The sequence below is a fragment of the Leopardus geoffroyi genome, chromosome A1 (genome assembly GCF_018350155.1).
Source record: "Leopardus geoffroyi isolate Oge1 chromosome A1, O.geoffroyi_Oge1_pat1.0, whole genome shotgun sequence".
NCBI classification, from domain to species: Eukaryota; Metazoa; Chordata; class Mammalia; order Carnivora; family Felidae; genus Leopardus; species Leopardus geoffroyi.
Window position 1 is genome coordinate 133,070,900 of NC_059326.1, and position 19,875 is coordinate 133,090,774.

The following is a 19,875-nucleotide window of genomic DNA, read 5'->3' on the forward strand; positions in this document are numbered from 1 at the left end:
GTCTATGGTGTTTTGTTATAATAGTTCAACAGACTAAGACAAAGGATAATGTGGAGAAGTAAGAAGAGCTTTGGAGTCAAACATACTGGAATCATCACTCATCGGATAGGTGATTCTGGACAAGTGTCATAGTCTCCAGAATGAAATTCACTGGAATGTCATCATGTGGGTAGGGCTTTTTTCTTCATTATGGTGCCCTCGGCACCTAGAATAGCATCTGACACAAAGTACTCAACAAATGTGTTTTGTGTAGATCTTTGTGCTTTAGTTCCTTTGTGTGTAAATTATGGAAAATATGATCTGTAATGAGAGAAATTTTTAGAGCTTGGCCATGTGGCTGCTACCTCCTTAGGAGCCTCACAGTAATGACAGTTGTTTATCATGAAATTATTCCCAGAGGTGAATGAATGTCCATTTCAAAGTGTACTGGCAGGGGCTTCTGGCCCTTGTGGGGTAAAGTGGCTGGCAAGTGCTCTTTCCCAGAAACAACTAAACTGGTCAGAACCAGCCATTTCAGAGCTCTGGGAAATTGACTAAAGGCAAACCAGTCAAGAAGTGCTTATTAATGAAAAACTGCTGAATTGTAAGAGCAGTGGGGAGTCTGTGGGGTTCTTGCCCGGGGCTGTTCCCATTCCCATCCCACCTCTTGCTCCAATGGCATGGATATTCTACCGGACTGGAGCTGGCTGTGGAAAGCAGCAGCTTTACTGACAGACTGATGATTTGTATCAAGAGCAGAAAATGTAATCCAGTAGTGTGGTCAGCAAAAGTGGCGAATCTGGTAAGAAATGAATGGGCATAGTCTACCATTCTGCTAATCTTAGGTTATAGCGCTAGTTGGAGAAGTAGCCAGCAAGAAACATAGCAGGGACATAGCATAGCATCCCGGAAATAACAGAGACACAGAGAGGCTACAAAAGCTCTTCACACATCTCTGGCTGCCTGAGGGGCTGCAAGCAGATTCAGGGGAGACCTGAGAGAGTCTGGTGAGAACTAAAAGTTGACCAAGACTCAAACAATTCCTGAATTTTGAATGTGCTCATAAACCCGCAAATCCATTGGCAAGGGTTGGAAATCTTACTGGTTTGAAGTGTTTTAGCACAGCCTTGGGCCAATCAGCAGCTGACTATCAGGCAATACACACAGAGGAGGGACACCTAGCAAGCAATTCAAAATATAAAAGTAAGAATTGAAAACCAAAAATACCGAGCAGGGACATTAATGGCCACACACCACAGGAGAGACGTTTTATTGTCTCTTGGCTAGAAATTCATCCTGGATTATTAGCTCTGTGGAAAAGAATACTATTGTTCAAATATTATTTAAATTGAGGCTTTTAAATAGTTTTTCTTGGCCAGATGGCACAACATTAAACGTGTTTAGTAGAGAGCAATGAATAATCACTACAACAGGAAGGATTTGATTTCCCTTGCTGATTTCCCGTGTCTTTATGCACAGCTCCTGTAGCATACGTGGTTCACCATGGTTCAGCTCCTACCATGTGCATGGTTGCTCTCTACCATGGATAGCTTCTCCACTACTAGGATCCTGCACTAGCGTGTTACATAAGCATCATGGATATCAGTGCCGTCAACTAACCTGACCTAAGTGACATTTACAGACCACTGCACACAACTGTCGCAGAATACACATTTTTTTTTCAAGTGCACAAAGAACAATTTCCAGGACAGAACATATGTTAGGCCATAAAACATGTCTCAGTAAATGTAAAAGAATTGAAATTATTTGCAGCAAGTTTTCCAACCACAACAATTAAATTATAAATCAATAACAAAAAGAAATTTGGATTTGTAGCATAGTGCTTCTGGTGAGACATTTAGCTCTGAATAGTTTTTCTGAACACTGTAAAAAGAATATTCCCCACAGTGCTTAGAGTCAAGTTTACAGCATTAAATGGTAATATTAGAAAACAAAGTCTCAAATCGATAATGTAAGCTTCCTCTTTAAGAAACCAGAAAAGAAGAGCAGATTTACCTCAAAGCAGGCAGAAGCAAAGAAATGATAAAAAATCAGAGTGGAAATGTATAAAACAGAAACAAAATAGAGAAAAATCAATAAAACTCAAAGATGCTTCTTTGAAAAGATCAACAAAATTAACAAGGCTTTAAGCTAGACGGACCAGGAAAAATGAGAAGGCATAAATTATCAGGATTGAAAGAGAATATTAGTACTGATCTTTCAGAAATTGAGAGGATAATAAGGACTATCTGAACATCTTTTGGTAAACAAATGATAAAAACTTAGATGAAATGGACAAATTCCCAAAAAGACAAAAACTTCCATAATTATTTTAAGAGGTGGAAAATCTGAATAGAGTGTAAGAAATACAAATTTAGCTTGGTGATGAAAAATATTCCCATAAAGAAAATCTCAAACTAATGTAACATTGTATTTTTTTTAAATGTTTATTTATTTTTGAGAGAGAAAGAGACAGAGTGTGAGCCGGGGAGGGGCAGAGAGAGAGGGGGAACACAGAATCTGAAGCAAGTTCCAGGCTCTCAGCTGTCAGCACAGAGCCTGATGCAGGGCTCAGTCTCATGAACTGTGAGATCATCACCTGAGCCAAAGTTGGACGCTTAACCTCCTGAGCCACCCATGTGCCCCTGTAACACTGTATGTTAACTCTACTTCAGTAGGAAAGAAAGAAAGAAAGAAGAAAGAAAGAAAGAAAGAAAGAAAGAAAGTCCCAAGGACAAATGGCTTCACAGGTAAATTCTAATTAAAGAAAGAGTATCATTCCTACAAAACTCCTTCGCAAAACAGAAGAAGAAGGAACACTTCTTAACTCACGCGGTGAAACCAGTATTATCTTGACATCAGAGCCAGCCAGATAAATGTTGTGAAAAAAGTAACTATAAACTATAGTTTATAAACCATAAAACTCATAAAACTATGAACCAAAATCCCTCATAAAAATAAATACAAAAATCCTTAACAAAATATTAGCAAGCCAAATCTAGCAACATATAAAAAGGATGACCCAACATGACCAAGTGGAATTTATCCCAGAAATATCACGATCATCTCCAAACATGCAGAAAAAGCATTTTAAAAAATCTAACATCCGTTCATGATGAAAATTCTCAATAGTACAGAACTGTAATGGAACTTTCCTCACCCAATAGAGTCTCTTCAAAAACCCTGCAGCTAGGGGCGCCTGGGTGGCTCAGTTGGTTAAGCATCCGACTTCAGCTCAGGTCATGATCTCATGGTTTGTGAGTTTAAGCCTCGTTTCAGCCTCTGTGCTGACCGCTCAGAGCCTGGAGCCTGCTTTGGATTCTGTGTCTCCCTCTCTCTCTGACCCTACCCCACTTGTGCTCTGTCGCTCTCTCTCTCTCTCTCCCCCTCAAAAATAAATAAACATTTTTAAAAAAAGTCTTCTTATAAAAAAAAAACCCTGCAGCTAACCTCATACTTAATGGTGAATGACTGATCACTTCTTCCAAGGATCAGGAATAAGACAAGGATGTCTGTTTTCATCAAGTCTATTAAACATTATACTGGAGGCTCTAGTCAGGGCATTTAGAAAAGAAAAAATAAAGACATATCTATTAGAAGGAAAAAAAAGCAATAAAATTGCTCTTATATGCAGATGACATGATCTTGTATAAAGAAAATTGAAAGTAATCAACAAAAAACCTACCAGAACTAGTTTAGCAAGGTCTCAAGATACAAGATCAATGTTTAAAAATAATCTTATTTCTATGTACTAGCAAAGAACAGTTCAAAAATGAAATTAAGAAAACCATCCTAGAGGCACCTGGGTGGCTCAGTCAGTTGAGCGACCAACTTGGGCTCAGGTCATGATCTCACGATTTGTGAGTTCGAGCCCCGCGTCGGGCTCTGTGCTGACAGCTCAGAGCGTGGAGCCTGCTTCTGATTCTTTGTCTCCCTCTCTCTCTGTCCCTCCCCTGCTCATGCTCTGTCTCTGTCTCAGAAATAAATACATATAAAAAAAAAATTAAAAAAAAAAACCATCCTATTTCCAGTAACATCAAAAAGAGTAAAATACTTTGAAATACATTTTAAAAGAAGTGCAAAAACACTACAAAACACTACTGAGAACGTAGTGAAGATTTTTTTTAAATGTTTATTTATTTTTGAGAGAGAGAGAGAGAGAGAGAGAGCAGTGGAGGGTCAGAGAGAGGGGGGATAGAGGATTTGAAGTGGGCTCCGTGTTGACAGCAGTGAGTCTGATGCAGGGCTCGAACTCATGAACCGTGAGATCATGACCTGAGCCGAAGTCAGATGCTCAACCAACTGAGACACCCAGACACCCCAAAAGTAATGAAGATCTAAATAAACCGAGAGAAATTTTAGACTCAAAATTGACATATAGAGACAATGCAATCCTTATCACAATCCCAGCAGGTTTCTATTTTGTTTTTTGTTTTTGTAGAAATACATAAGCTGATCCTAAAGTTTACAAGGGAGCAAAAGGGACCTAGAATAGTTAAAAGACTTTTGGAAAAGAAGAGAGAGTTGGATGGCTCACACTACTCAATTTCAAAACATATTATGAATACAGTAAGTAAGACAGTATGGTATTAGTGTAAGGATAGATATATAGATGAGTAAACCAGAATTTATAGTTCAGAAATCAATCCTTCAACTTACAGTCAATTGAATTTTGACAAAGGGGCTCAGATAATGCAATGGAGAATATATAGTTCTTTCATTAATTGGTGCTGAAACAATTTGGTATCATATGAAGAAGAAGGAGGAAGGCAAGGAGGAGGCAGAGGAGAAACAACACAACAACAACAACAACAACAGCAACAACGAACCTTACGTCACACAACACATAAAATTTAACTAAGGATGGATCAGAAACCTAAATGTAAGAGATAAAACTAAAAGTTTCCAGAAGAAACACAGGAGAAAACCTTGTGGGGCGCCTAGCTGCCTCCATCGGTAGAGCATTTGACTCTTGATTTTGGTGGGGGGAGGGGGGGTGGGAATGAGTTCAAGTCCCATATTGGACGTAAAGCCTACTTAAAAAGAAAAGAAAAGAAAAGAAAAGAAAAGAAAAGAAAAGAAAGGAAAAAAGAAAAAGAAAGGGGGCGCCTGGGTGGCTCAGTCAGTTAAGCATCCAACTTTGGCTCAGGTCACAATCTCACAGTTTGTGGGTTTAGGCCCCATGTCGGGTTCTGTGCTGACAGCTCAGAGCCTGGAGCCTGCTTCAGATTCTCTCCCTCTCTCTCTGCCCCACCCCCCACTTGCGCTGTCTCTCTCTCTCAAAAGTAAATAAAACATTAAAAAAAGAAAAGAAAAGAAAAGAAGAGAAAAAAGAAAAAAGAAAAGAAAAGAAAGAGAAGGAAAGAAAATCTTTGTGGCTTCAGGTTAGGCAAAGATTTCTTAGATGTGATAATGAAAACACAATCCATCAAAGAAAACATTGATAATTTGGAGTTCATCAAAATAAAAAAACTTTTACTCTTTAAAAGACACTATTAAAAAATGGAAAGACAAGTTACAGATGAAAAAATATTTGTGAGTCATATGTCTGATAATAGATTTGTATCCAGAATCGTAAACAACTCCTTTAATTCTATGAGAAGAGACAGACAACTTCATTAGAAAATGACAAAAGAGGGGTGCCTGGGTGGCTCAGTCAGTTAAGCATTTGACTCTTGATCCTGGCTCAGGTCATGATCTCATGGTTCAAGAGACTGAGTCCTGTGTTGGGCTCCACGCTGACAGCATGGGCCTTGCTTGAGAGTCTCTCTCTTCTCTCTCTCTCTCTCTGCCTCTCTCTCAAAATAAATAAATAACTGTAAAAAGTGCCAAAAGATTTGAGTATTTAAATAGACGTGTCATCAGAGAAGATATATGAAAGGCTAATTAGCACATGGTAAGTTGTTCAACTTTATTAGTCATTAGAGCAGTCAAAATTAAAGCCATGAGGAGATACCAGTACATGCCAACTAGAATGGTTGTAATCAACAAGGATGACAATATTAAGTGTTGATAAAGATGGAGACTATCTGTAACTCTCACATATTGTTGATGGGAATGTAAAATGGTATATATAGCTCCTTTGGGAAAACAGTTTACCAGTTTCTTAAACAGTCAAACAAACTTACCATATGACCCAGTGATTCTACTCCTAGATATCTACCCAAAAGAAATTAGACCTGTATATGAATGTTCATAATAGCATTATTCATAATAGCCCTACCTGGAAACAACCCAAATGTCCATTAGCTGTTGAACAAATCAACAAAACTTTGAATATTCATACCACACTCTATCATTTGGCACTAAAAAGGAATGAAACTACTGATATAGGCATGCTTCTTCTATATGCATGAACCCTGAAAACATTAGGCTTGATGGAAGTTAGACACTCAAGATTATGTATATATCACTACATTCATATACAATTTTCAAAAAGCCAAATGCATCGAAACAGAAAGCAGATTAGTGATTGCCAAGAACTGGGGAATCACTGGAATTGATTTACCTTTTTGGCAACACACTTGAAATGATTTATGAAAGTCTCCTGCTAATGTTTCCAGAACTCCCCTGGTCAATTCCTTTGCTAAGATTTCTATGTGTAATTCTTTCCAAAATTCCATTAAGTATCTTAGTTGTCTTCTCACACATTTTTGGATTCATTTAGGGTAGCCAACATCTGTTGTGCTTATGTCCTAGTCATACTTCTAAAGATTTGGTTGTGCCATCATTTCTTGTGCTTTATGAAGTAACCTTGCCATCATTCCTTTCTGATTAAGCTATCTAGAGTAATTTCTTAGTAGTTAAAAAAAAAAGGTTATGCCAAATGATATTTTTTCAAAATCAGTCCACTAGAGGCATGATGAACGAATCAAGAGTTCTGGATTCTGAAAGAAGAAGGTGATGTGGTTACACACAGGAAAGACTAAGAGTTTCTGGTATTATTTCTGGAAGAGTCCTATTTCAAGACACACTACACACATGAACACATATGTGCACACACACAGTGCACTCATGCATGCAAAGCTCTCACTCCGTCTTTCTAGTTATTAACCTTCCTCCCAGTGCTTTCTCGCTGTGCTCAGTCTACAGTCAGCGCTCCTCCTTCAAAGACAGGGCTACTTCTAGACCTTTCTTTACTTGAAATTACCTCTAAATTATTCTCTGTCAAAGTTTCCTTTAAAATTCCATAGAGCAGATTCACTGAAGATCTCCTTTGTTCAAAAAGCCAAACAAGACCAGAGGCAGCCCAGCCTCTTGTAAGTACGATCCACGGTCATCTCCATAGCTTCACAGATCCAACATTTTCTTCCACAGGCTGAACTTCCCAACCTATTCCTCCACAGTCCAGCTCTGGGTTCTGAATCCAAGAAATGCATATAACTTTAATGTCAATCTTCCTTTTTTTGTTGTTCACTTATTTACTGGAGTTTATCTTTCTTATTTTTGGTTTCTGGTTTCCTCTTATGGTCCTCGGCCTGATTGTGAGGAGACTTCTCTGCCCTGAAACTTCGTCACTGATTGTCTCACTGCTTTAGAAGTTGTCGGGTCAGTAAGCAGATGAAACCAAGAGGCCTAAGTGATAAAGAAATATCTGCAAAAGGGGGCAACAAGAGTGGTTACAGAGGTTGGAGACAGAGCATGGTATAAAGGTCGAATTTCTTTTTTTTTCCCCCTAAGTTGATTTATTTACTTTGACAGAGAGAGAGCGCACATGCACTTGAGTGAGTGTGTGCAGGGGAGAGGCAGAGAGAAAGGGAGACAGAGAGAATCCCTAGCAGGCTCTGTGCTGCCAGTGAGGAGCTTGACATGGGGCTCGAACCTACAAACTGTGAGATCATGGCCTGTGCTGAAGTCAAGAGTCAGACACTTAGCTGACTGAGCCATCCAGACACCCCAAGGTTGGCTTTCTAAAATGCATGTAAAAATGCCCCCAGGGTGGAACAGTTTGTCATTGGCCAAAGTGACAGGGCCATGCCAGGCCCAGGGGTGGGAAGTTTTGCAGGAAGATTTACAGAGGAATCAAGGGAAATGATGTCATGGCCTTTGCTTCTCTAAACTGGTTCCTATAGCTTTAGTCTCAATAGTCACGTTATATTTACCAATAGGCAGATTTTATCCCTGATTTTGTCGTCTTACAGAATTTGATACTTTTCGTCATTCTTTCCTCACTCTTCACTTTTTCCTTATTAGAATTTTTTCCTCCCTTAACTTTTATGACTGTCCTCCCTCCTGGTTTTCCTCCTAGCTTTTGTTTGTTTTTGGCTAGTGTTTTAATCCTTTAACGTTGCCCACTGCACTTCTGCTACACATGTGCTTCTACTTTCAAGCTTAAATCACATACTGTATCTTAGTTCTAGGTATTTTCTCTAAATTTCATTTCAGAAACTTGTCCATAATGGATCTCAATATTCTTTGCTCCTTCCTATCGCAGTTGCCCTTCCTTCCTATTTTTGGTCCTAAATTATGGCACTTGTACACAATCCCCCAGGCCAGGAACAAATTCCTCCCTTTGCTTTACCATCAACAGTAGATAGTAAATGTACTAAGTATTGCTTTTAAGCAATAAAAGTTAAATCAGGGGCTCTCAAAGTGGGGTTCTCAGATCACCACCAGCAGCAGCAGCACTTGGGAACTTGTCAGAAATTAAAATTTTCAGGCCCCACTCTGGTCGTACTCAGGATGAAGGCAGAGGTCTGTTTTAACATGCCTTCTGAGTGACTTTGATGTACACTGAAGTCTGAGGACTGCTTTTCTAAACTTGGAATTGTTAATCCTAGGGATCCATGTTGGGCTTCAGGAGGACCAAAAAACATCTGTAATTGTACCTAAAACTGAGTGTATGTCCATATATATATATATATATATATATATATATATATATATATTTCCAAGTGGATGATTTTTATTCCTTTTACTTTTTTTTAATGTTTATTTTTTTGAGAGACAGAGACAGAGTGTAAGCAGCAGAGGGGCAGAGAGAGAAGGAGACACAGAATCCTAAGCAGGCTCCAGATTCCTGATCTGTCAGCAGAGAGGGTTCGAACTCATGGGGACCGGACTGCAAGATCATGACCTGAGCCAAAATTAGACACTTAACCAACAGAGTCACCCAGGTACCCCACTTCCTTTTACTTTTAAATGGGTTCAATGCTTCCCAAATTTGGGACTGTTCTTTGCTTTCCCTTAATACCACCACTTATAGTTTGATCTAGTTCTTTTGCCTTTAGTCTCCACCCTTTTCAATGGATCTTCATGTTGCAGTGACAATGATCATTCTAAAACCTGAACCTGAACCTGCTCAAAGGTCTTCAACGACTCTCAATAGCATATAAAGTGTATAATAAAATAACCTCTTAGCATGACAAATAGCACCTTTCATCAAAGCTTATTCTTTTCCATGCATCTGAATATTCTGGACCTCACTTGGGCCCTCATACCTCCCTGCATTTGTATATTCTGCATACTCAGTCTATAGACTTCCCTTCAATGCCCCACCCCTCCCCCACCCCCTCCCTTAGCCTACCTAATTCCTGTTTAAGATTCAGAACAAGGAATCTCTTTTCTGGGAAGTCTTCCGTTAGGACTAAGTTTAAGTGGCCCTCCTACATGCTCCCAATTTTTGTCTGAGCTTATCCCTCTGGTAGTAGGTCTCAAACATTCATTTAAGACCCCTATACACTCTCAGAAATCATTGAGGAATTTACCACTTTAGAAATTAAATCTGAGAAACTTATTTTAAAACATTTAAAAACACTCATAAACCGATTGTATGTTATTTTTTAAAACTATTTTAAATATTTATTTATTCTTGAGAAATAGAGCACAAGCGAGCGAGGGGCACAGAGAGAGGGAGACACAGGATTTGAAGCAGGCTCCAGGCTCTGAGCTGTCAGCACAGAGTCGGACATGGGGCTTGAACCCACAAACTGTGAGATCATGGCCTGAGCCAAAGTCGGATGCCCAACTGACTGAGCCACCCAGGCACCCCAAACCGATGGTATGTTAATGTAAATGATACATTTTTACGATAAAATGATACTTTGCAAAAAAGAATTTGAGAAAAGTGGCATTGTTTTACATTTTTCAAACCTCTTTAATGTTTGGCTTAATAGAAGACAGCTGGATTCTCCTATTCATGCATTCAATCTGTTGTGATATATTTTGGTTGAAACATATGAAGAAAATCTGGTCTCACTCAGATAAGGAGTTGGAAAAGGGAAAACTATTTTCATAGCCTTTCTAGATAATTCTAGATATTCTTCTTTGATATCACACCAAAGTTGACATATGGCAGTTTCTTAAGAGTGCAGTTGCAATGTGGACTGAGTCTGAAACTGTATCAATTAACTTTGTATTCTGCTACATTAAAATGCATAGATCTATTTTCGACTTTGATGACTCATTTTGATTTTGTAATAGCATGCACTGGTTATTCTGAAAATAGTTGTTCATTGAGTTGTAGAGATCTTCCAAATGTTCACATATTTCATTATATAATGTCGAAAAATACATGTGTTAATATCACTAGTATTTTTTAACAGAAAAAGACTTTACTGTAAAGTGGTAACTTAAGGGGGTGTATACAGGATGTATACAGGTTTTACACAATTTGTATTTCCGTGTGATTACTCAATCACACAAGTGCTTTTTTTGGAGACAACTCTTACTCGGGCATGCAGTGTTAAATACTTACCATTTCTTCACGCACATTAGAAAGACGCGTATGCTAGGGTGAAGATTTAATGAAATTAATAATTTTTACTCCTTTGTCAAGGACACTCAGTTTATTTAAACAATCTTTTTTTTTTTTTTAATGTTTATTTTTGAGAGACAGAGAGAGAGAGAGAGAGAGAGAGAGTGAGTCAAGAGCTCAAGCCCCGGGGCAGGGCTCAGAGAGAAGCAGACACAGACTCTGAGGCAGGTTCCAGGCTCTGAGCTGCCAGCACAGAGCCTGCTGTGGGGCTGGAACTCACACACCACAAGATCATGACCTGAGCAAAAGTCAGGGGCTTACCCACCGAGCCATCCAGGTGCCCCCACTTAAAGATTCTTAAATTTTGTATGCTACTATTGCAAGGAGGTGAAACATACAAAATATACTACTCTTGGTGCATTTTGGCGCCACTGCCTCGATTCCTGCTAAGTTGCCAGCAGTTTAACCTTGTATTGCTTTTACATCCTCAGTGCAAGTGTCAACCAAGTGAAAAAGGTCAACAAAGTCTTAGCATTATATTGAAAACTGTTTTTTTTTTTTTAACTTTTTTTTCAACGTTTATTTATTTTTTTGGGGACAGAGAGAGACAGAGCATGAACGGGGGAGGGGCAGAGAGAGAGGGAGACACAGAATCGGAAACAGGCTCCAGGCTCTGAGCCATCAGCCCAGAGCCTGACGCGGGGCTTGAACTCCCAGACCGCGAGATCGTGACCTGGCTGAAGTCGGACGCTTAACCGACTGCGCCACCCAGGCGCCCCTGAAAACTGTTTTGACCTTGCGGACCCACTGAAAGGGCCTTGAGTACCCTCAGGGTTCTGGGGATGGCATTTTGGGAGCAGCTGCCTTCGTTTCACATACTTGGTTGTCCCTCATTAGGTTGCAAGTTCCATGTGGACTGTCCGTAACTGTCTTTTACGTGCCCTTGTCTAAAAGTGCCTGGTATGTAATGCTCAATAAATATTAATATTTATATAAATATTGTAAATAAATATCTGCGAAATGAGCGAATAAATGGCAAGTTATAAACAACCACTGCAGAGCCTTCATCTTACTGCCTCCTTTTTTTTTTTTTTTATTTTTTTTTTTTTTTCAACGTTTATTTATTTTTGGGACAGGGAGAGACAGAGCATGAACGGGGGAGGGTCAGAGAGAGAGGGAGACACAGAATCGGAAACAGGCTCCAGGCTCCGAGCCATCAGCCCAGAGCCCGAAGCGGGGCTCGAACTCACGGAACGCGAGATCGTGACCTGGCTGAAGTCGGACGCTTAACCGACTGCACCACCCAGGCACCCCCTCCTTTCTTAATTCAATCGGAACTTAAAGGTTGTGTAAATTTTTCCAAGTTGTTTTTAATTAGGACGCCGGCCAATGTTTTCAACAGTTGGGCGGTTTCAATAGTTGGGGCGGGGAAGCCGCCTGTACGTGATCATGACCGGCGATAGTTTAGCCAAGCATTAATCTGTGATGCCCGAGAGGCATTCCTCCTTCACCGCCCCAGACCGGCAGGCCAGGCCTCTTGGTTCCCCAGTTGTACCTAGGGTAAAGACGGGAAAGACCTGGGTCTCCCCAATTACGCGAGCATAGAAATGTATTCAGTTGAAGCGAGGGGGGATGGGGAACCCATAAAAATTCTGACGAAGACAAGACTAACAGGAGCTACCGCCTCGGGCACCCGAGAGCCCCAGGCTACAGCCTCCGCCGACCCGCCGGGTTGCCGGGGCGACGCTTCCGGCAGGCGCGCGCAGCCCTGGGAGCAGAGGAGTTGCGGAATGGGTGGATAGACCTGCCCGCCTCTGTGAATTCGCCAGCGGGAGCGCGCTCGCGGCCGCGCGTATTTCGCTTTCCCGGCTCCGTCGCTGACGCGTCGTAGACGTTGGGGAGCGGGAGACAGCAGCAAGCGGGTCGGGATGAACCCCGGCGGCGGCTTCGGGTTGGCTTTAGGCTTCGGCCTCACCCCTACGGCGGTTATTCAGGTGACCAATCTGTCGTCGGCGGTGACCAGCGAGCAGATGCGTACGCTTTTTTCCTTCGTAGGAGAAATAGAGGAGCTGCGGCTCTACCCCCCGGAGTAAGTGCTCGAGCTTGGCTGGGGGAGGGGCGCGGGCGCCATAGAGACCTCGGGCACCGAGGCGTGGGGGAGAGCGCGGACGGGGGCGCGCCGTGCCCGTCACGTGATCTCCCGGGTTTACCTTGGTGCCCATGTTTGATTAGGGCACCCCGGCGCTGGGGCCCTGCGGTTCTGCTCTCCTTGTTAGTCTGACTTTGGGGGTTAACCTCTGCACCGAACCGTTACAGAGAATGTAGAGAAGTTGTTTATTTTCGTGCCTCCCCGATTTGTGGTCTCCGCTGGGTCCTCGTATTCAGTGTCTCTCCTTTTTCCTTTTTCTTCCCGAACTTAAGATGGCCGCAGGTGGGCCCGGAATAGTCCTCATGGCAAACGCCTGTTAGCGTTCTTGTAATGTAAAAATCGCGGAGACCGCGCCGGACGAACTGTCCCACTTGTTAGGGCTTTAGTGTCAGGCCGTTGTGCTGATTAGAAAGCCTGCGGCTGATGACAACTTGGAATTAGGGCTACCATTTGTTCTCTAGGGTGGTGTTCACAAATTCAGCATCTTCTTGTCTAATCTGACCGAGCCCATCCATGTTGTTAAAGATCATGTCTTTTCGCCCTTTTGGCAGCGGATTAAAATTTCCGCTTTGAAGGTCACACTGTCCTAAGCCTTTCAGAGAAAGTATTAGCCGGTGAAGGATTATCCCTGGTGTATGCTCTAAAAGTCTAGATCTTTATTGGCATTTAGAGCTTGCGGCCAATTCCCAAGTATGTATTTTGAAGTAAGATTTCCCTTGTATAGTACTGTGTACTCACAAAATTTGTAAGGGTTTACGGGTTCACATTCTTACACGCATAAACTTTTTTTTTTTTTTTTTAATGGTAGAGCTTAGAATTTTAAAATAGTATTTTGTTCATTGTTTCAAAATCCTTTGAAGGAAGGGCTAGTAGTTGCCCAGGATTTCTTTCTTTCAAAAAAATTGTCTTTGACTTTTTGGTTCATTTCATAATGATGCACGTAGACCTATTTTTCTTTCGGTTTCTATGTGTAAGTATATCGCATGGCTACGGTATAAGATATTGGTAAAAGTTGGTATTTGGATTTAAATTTAAATTTTACTTTTTAAAGTTACTCTCTTTTTGTTTTGAAATATTTAATGCAAACTAAAAAGTTGAACGAATAACACCCACGTTTCCTTTACCTGTATTCTTTCTTTACCAGTTGATTTTTTTCTGTCTCCCCCTCTAGCTATCTGCACCCTCTACACTTCCTCTTTCTTCCCATCTTTTTCAAAGTAGTTGCAGACCGCATGATTATTTTTTTTCTCAACACTTAAGTCTCTCTCTTCAGAACAGGTACATTCTCCTACATTACCACAATACTATTAACGTGTCTAAGAAATTTAACATTGGTATATATAACAAGTAGTTCATATTTAAATTTAACCAATTATTATAATCATTTTTTTTTCTTTTTTTGGTCTAGAATATAATCGGAAACCACCACTGCATTTAGATGCTACCTCCTTTAATCTAGAACAGTCCCCTGTTGCTTTTAAAAAAATATTCCGTAACAGTGATATTTTGTTTTGTAGTTTGTTTTGTAGAATGATGCATAATCTGGGTTTATATAGATTGTTTCAGATTAGATTGTTTATGTTGATTAGATTCAGATAATACATTTTTTGTTCAAGAATACTTCATCTTAAGTGCATGCACATACATATTTATTGACTAGCTGTGGCATATATGGCTTGAATATCTTATTTAACTTTTGAAAATGATTTCTGCTATCTCTTATTTAAGCATTCAGAACATTTCTTAATAACTGAGAAGTACTTGGAGGAGTGCTGTAGCCTTAGGAGTTGGATTCGAGCACTAAAATTTTGTACATGAACCCTTGTAAACTAACCTTGCTTTCAAGGTTGTGGTAATAAGTTGTCTCATAGGTAGAAGAAATAGTTCACAATGCCAACATAATATCACTTTCATTGTTAAAACCAGGGTTAGGGTGGCAATATGCTGCCAGTTATAATGTGACCTTAGTAATGGGCTGTTTATTGAAATTAGATTTTCATTACTTGGAGTTTAAAAGTCAAAAAGAATAAAAAGCTTTTAAACATAGTGGAGTTAGTGTGTCACAAACTGTGATACATTTTGCAAAATTGTAACCTAAATATAACACATATGGGCCAGGAAAAATTCTTCAGTTTTTCCAGTGCAGTCCCTTCCTGCTTTTCAAAAATATTGCCATGATTTAACAGTGTGTTTTCTGCTCTATAATGAAGTTGTCATAACCTAGTCTTTATATTAAAGATACATTTGTAGATTTCAGCTGAAATGGATAACATTGCAGTAGTAGTAGTATTGAAGACAGATATGATTGTTTTGCAGTCTCTTGGAAACTGTATTTTATGATTAATGTTTGGAAGCGGAGTTAGTATTTCATTTGTGTTAAATTTGGAAATATATTTCTTTTTTTTTTTTTGGAAATATATTTCTTTAATAGAATGGGAAAATCGTTTCTCATTAACATTTTAAGAATTAAGTTGCTAATATGACAATTCAGATTTTAAATCTAACTTTTTTGGAATGAGGCAGTGATTCACTTTTTAATTTTTAAACATTGAGAATTAGTGTAAATATTCATTGTACATGTTTAAAATTCTCAATTGTGATCCTTTTTTGTGCAGCCGGCTGATAAATATCCAGAATTTTTTTTTTTAGCTTGTTGCACAACCAATGAATATCATGTCATGAACACCTTTTTATGGCAGTAAAAAATTTTTTTGTCGTTTTTTTTTCAGTAACCTTTTTTTTTAATTAGGTATAATGTACATACAGAAAAGTGAATGGATAAACATGCAGCTTGATGAATTTTCACAAAGCGAACATACCTGTGTAATCAGCATCCACATCAGGCTTATATGCACCCTAGAAGTTTCCCATTGTCCCCTCCAAGTGACTAACCCCCAAAGGGTAATCCTATCCTGATTTTCAACACCATTTCTGACAACATCAACTCCTATGTTGATTTTTTTGCTTACTGGTTTTCTTCACTTCTGTGGTCTTCAAAAATAGTAACAAGCAAGGGAAAATGTGCTAACTACTTATTTAGTTAAAAAAAAATAGAATCAGTATAGTCATTTTATGAGACAGAGAAAAAGAAACACCACTTAAGATCTTACCATCCTATCAAAACCTCTCTTCATTTCCATGTATTTGCCTGCAATCCTTTTTATATGTGCTTATTTTAATGTAGTGTAATAGAATGATTTATACACTGATAGTAAACTTTTTCATTCAATGTGTAATAAGCGTTTTTTCATATTACTGTGTCTTATTTATAGTAATAACATTTTAAAGTCTGTAATTATGTCTTGTGTGTTTTTGAAATTCTATCACTGGATATATTGGTCACTTTTTTGGTGTTTTGAGTTTGTGGATTTTAGCTAGAAATGTGTATTTTTGATTGTCAACAGTGATTGGAGTGCCTTCTGGCATTTGATAGGCAAGTGTCAGTAATTCATAAGAAAATCTTAACATAAGGAAAAATTGTGCCATCCAAAGTACCACTGTAGTCCTACTGGGAAATCCTGTTATAAATTATGTGTCAGTTAATATTTTTATATATAAGTCCGTGTACTTTGTCCATGCTTTGGATTATATCTTTTTTGATCTAACAATAACTGCGTATATTATACCACATTGACTTCTAAAAAATTGTAGACTGCCATTACCTGTTTAATGAAAAATAAAATAACCAGTTAGGGCCCACAAAATTTGATGCTCAAAAAAGTTGGTTCTGTAATTTCTGCATTAAACTCCTAGTCAGAAATTTCTGATTTTTTGGAAAAATGATTGTAGAAAGTTTTGCATTTGAAAAAAGAAACAAAATTGGATTCAGCAAATGAGGTTAAAGTAAAATCTGCTATACTTGGATACTGGTACTTTGTTCAGAAGCATACACTTAGAACAAATGGAATATGTAACATCCTTTTAAACATTAAAAAATTAATTAAAATTAAAGCTTGGGTGACTCGGATGAGTGTCCGACTCTTGTTTTCAGCTCAGGTCATGATCCTAGGGTCATGGGACTGAACCCTCAGAGGCTTTACTGTCCCCAGTTCTCTCTGTCTCCCTCAAATAAAAAAAAAATTTTTTTTTAATTAAATAAAATTAAAATTCTAGGTCCAAATTACATTTATCTATTTATTTTTGTAAAGTTTATTTATTTTTGAGAGAGAAAGAGAGCACGTGCAAGTAAGTGGGGTAAGGGCAGAGAGAGAGGGAGACCGGAGACAGAGAATCCCAAGCAAGTTCTGTGCTGTCAGCACAGTCCAATGCTGGGCTCTGAACTCATGAACTGTGAGATCATGACCTGAGCCAAAATGAGGAGTTGGATGTTTAGCCAACTGAGTCACTCTGGAGCCTCCAAAATTACGTTTAAAAATAATAATTATATTTAATTAAAAACTAAGCCTATTTAAAAGTTTACACTTATTAGAGTGAAAGATATAAGTATAAAAATTGGAAACAATGACTTATAAATACACATTTGTTGAGAAATTCATCATGTGTATTTAGACTTGCCACTGTATTGTATTTTAGATTATAATGTTCAAAATTAAAGTGTTAACTGTAAGCTGAACTTTATTTTGTATTTTTAGAAAGGTAATTGGAGATGAAGATAAAGAGAATTTCTTAGAGCCCTGTGTAAACCATACCTAGGTATCCACATTCCTATGATAATATTGGGTCAGAACAGATCAACCTTTTCAACCCACTTCCTGGGCTTCTCAAATCTTGGTAATGGTAGCCTATCCTAACGTGTAGTTGCTTTACTAACCAGTGTCCTATTTCCTACTCCTCTGGATGTTTTAAATTTGAAGCGATGTGGTTTTAAGTAGGAGTATTGGAAAGTGCGTTTTTAGTTTTCAACAGTGACGATTTAGGTTTCCTTTCTCTCATAAAAGGACCTGTCAGTTTAGGCATGTCATCTCACTGGCAGTTTGTTAGGCTTTTGCAGATTTCAGTGCTAAAAGAGAGTGTGCTTGTAATTGCTAGGGCTTTAGTAGTTCATTGTAATTATATGGTTTTTTTGGGGGGTGGGGGTTGGTGGTTTGCACACGACAGAAACACTGCTACCCAGTCTGGCTCAAGAAGAGGTAAAATTATTAAAAAGATGGATATATCTCTAAATTAAGTAGGCTTCATGGGAACTGGGACTGGGAACCAGAAAGATACCAGCATCCAAGGTGATTATCTGCCTCTTCTCACAGGCTTTATTGTCCGCTCAGTTTGTTTCTGTGTATCTGCTCTATTTTCTTTGCGGACTTATTTTGTACTTGGTCATCTGGCATCTGGCCCAAGCCCTGACTCTAAGTGACTTTTCAGCCCAAGAGAGAGAATCTGATTGTTGCAAGTTCATTTGATCAAGCCATCCAAATCATAAGCTACTGGTTAGCCAGTGAAATGGGCCTTTGTGTCATGTGACTAATCAACTGTGACTAGAGGCCTCCCAAAATCTGATGAGGGTTTCATCTAAGGAAACTGCTAAGGCCTGTGCTGAAAGTGTATAGAATGTCTTGGTAGCATATATAAGAGGGGGGGTACCTACCTAATCACTTTGTTATCTTAAAATGGCTTTCCAGAAGATTTGTAAACTTGAGCCTTGAGTAAAAGTGGAATTACCATTCAAAAAGGAGAGGTAGGATATCATAGGCAAATGGAACAACATGTGCAAAGATGACCCAGATATTCAGAATGTGTTCTGGAAACCACAAATATTTCTAATGCCTGGATTTTGGGATGAATTTATATGATAAAGCAATAACAGAAGCATGTCTTTGAGGAAATTTAAGCAGTGTGGAATGACATGACAAAATTTAGGGTTTAGAAAGATCACTCTGGCAGCTTTTGTGAAGACCATTATTAAGTAGTTCAGATTGGAGTCATTGTGATTTTTTTAGGAGCCATTGTAATAATCTGGGTGAGAAATGATGAGGGCCTGAATTAAGGCCTTGATAATGACAGTGATAAAGGGATTAATGTGTACAGATATTTGGGATGCAGTCTTCACAGGACTTTATGAAGAAGATGAAGAAGAGTGAGGGTCAAGTATGGAAACAACCCCCAAATCTCAGTAGTTTTGTAAAAACAGCTTATTTTTAATGCTAAGCTTGCAGAGTAGGGAACTCTACTCATTGTGGTTGCTCACTCTGAGATGAAGCTGATGTAGCAGCCACCCATTTCTTGAATGTGGCTGGTCACTGTGGCAGAGGAAAAGAGCCAAGCGGTGGCCCTTAAAGCTCCTGCATGTCAATTCTGCTCATATTTAATTGGCCAAAACAAGTTGCATAGCCACACTTAACTTCAGGGAACAAAGACATGGATTTTTACCATGTAGTCAGAAGAGATTTGGAAATGTTTAGGGAACTGTACTAATGACGGTTACATTTAGTGACTCCAGATTCATAACATGGGTAATACAGTGATGTTTTTAACTGAGAGATGAAGTATAGGACAGGGACCAGGATTGGTGAGAAAGAGGGATGATGAATTTATTTTAGACCCAATAAGTTTTGGGGGATGGGCCCTGTGACCATCACGGTGCAGTATTCCAGCAAGCACTTAGATCTGGGAGTCTAAAGGTCAAGAAAGGCTTCAATTGGAGATTGGGTAATGTAAAGGTGAGTTAAGTCTAGAGGTGAATGTTTTTACCTCAGTGACAAATTCATAAAGTGCTGGTCTTAGTTGTTTGGGGGTTGGGGTAGTCATTGTTGGAGAGTGCCTGTGGAAGCCTGAACTGGAAAGGCTTAGGTAGGAGTGAATTGGGTTGGGTTGGGTGAGAAAGAGGTAGTTTGATTTTGTTAACTTGTATTACCCTGTTTATGTTAATAGTATAAATAGTTTCAAGTTCTAAATGCAAATGTGTTCTGTTATCACAGTATTTTATTAATAGCATTAATATGTATGTTTAACCATTGTCAAGATGGATATGTTGCTTTATGTAAAAGATTTTTTTTTAATTTTGAAAATGGCTTCTATTTGTGGAATTGCTAATTAAATAGTACATTAAGATGCTTTAAAATTCTATATTAGTTGAATGAATAAGGTTGCATGAGAT

General features: G+C 39.0%; 1 protein-coding gene across 4 annotated transcripts in view; it reads left to right on the plus strand.

The window, feature by feature from the left end:
• The first annotated feature begins 12,444 nt into the window (after positions 1 to 12,444).
• Positions 12,445 to 19,875, plus strand: part of SREK1 (splicing regulatory glutamic acid and lysine rich protein 1) — a 48,956-nt gene continuing 41,525 nt past the window's right edge. For 2 of the 4 annotated variants that reach the window (XM_045494892.1, XM_045494903.1), the window contains exon 1: positions 12,445 to 12,764. In XM_045494892.1, the coding sequence (XP_045350848.1) occupies positions 12,604 to 12,764 (161 nt within the window). In that variant the 5' untranslated portion in view covers positions 12,445 to 12,603. The remainder of the gene's footprint in view (positions 12,765 to 19,875) is intronic. The other 2 variants (XM_045494919.1, XM_045494915.1) reach the window with 2 other exon arrangements.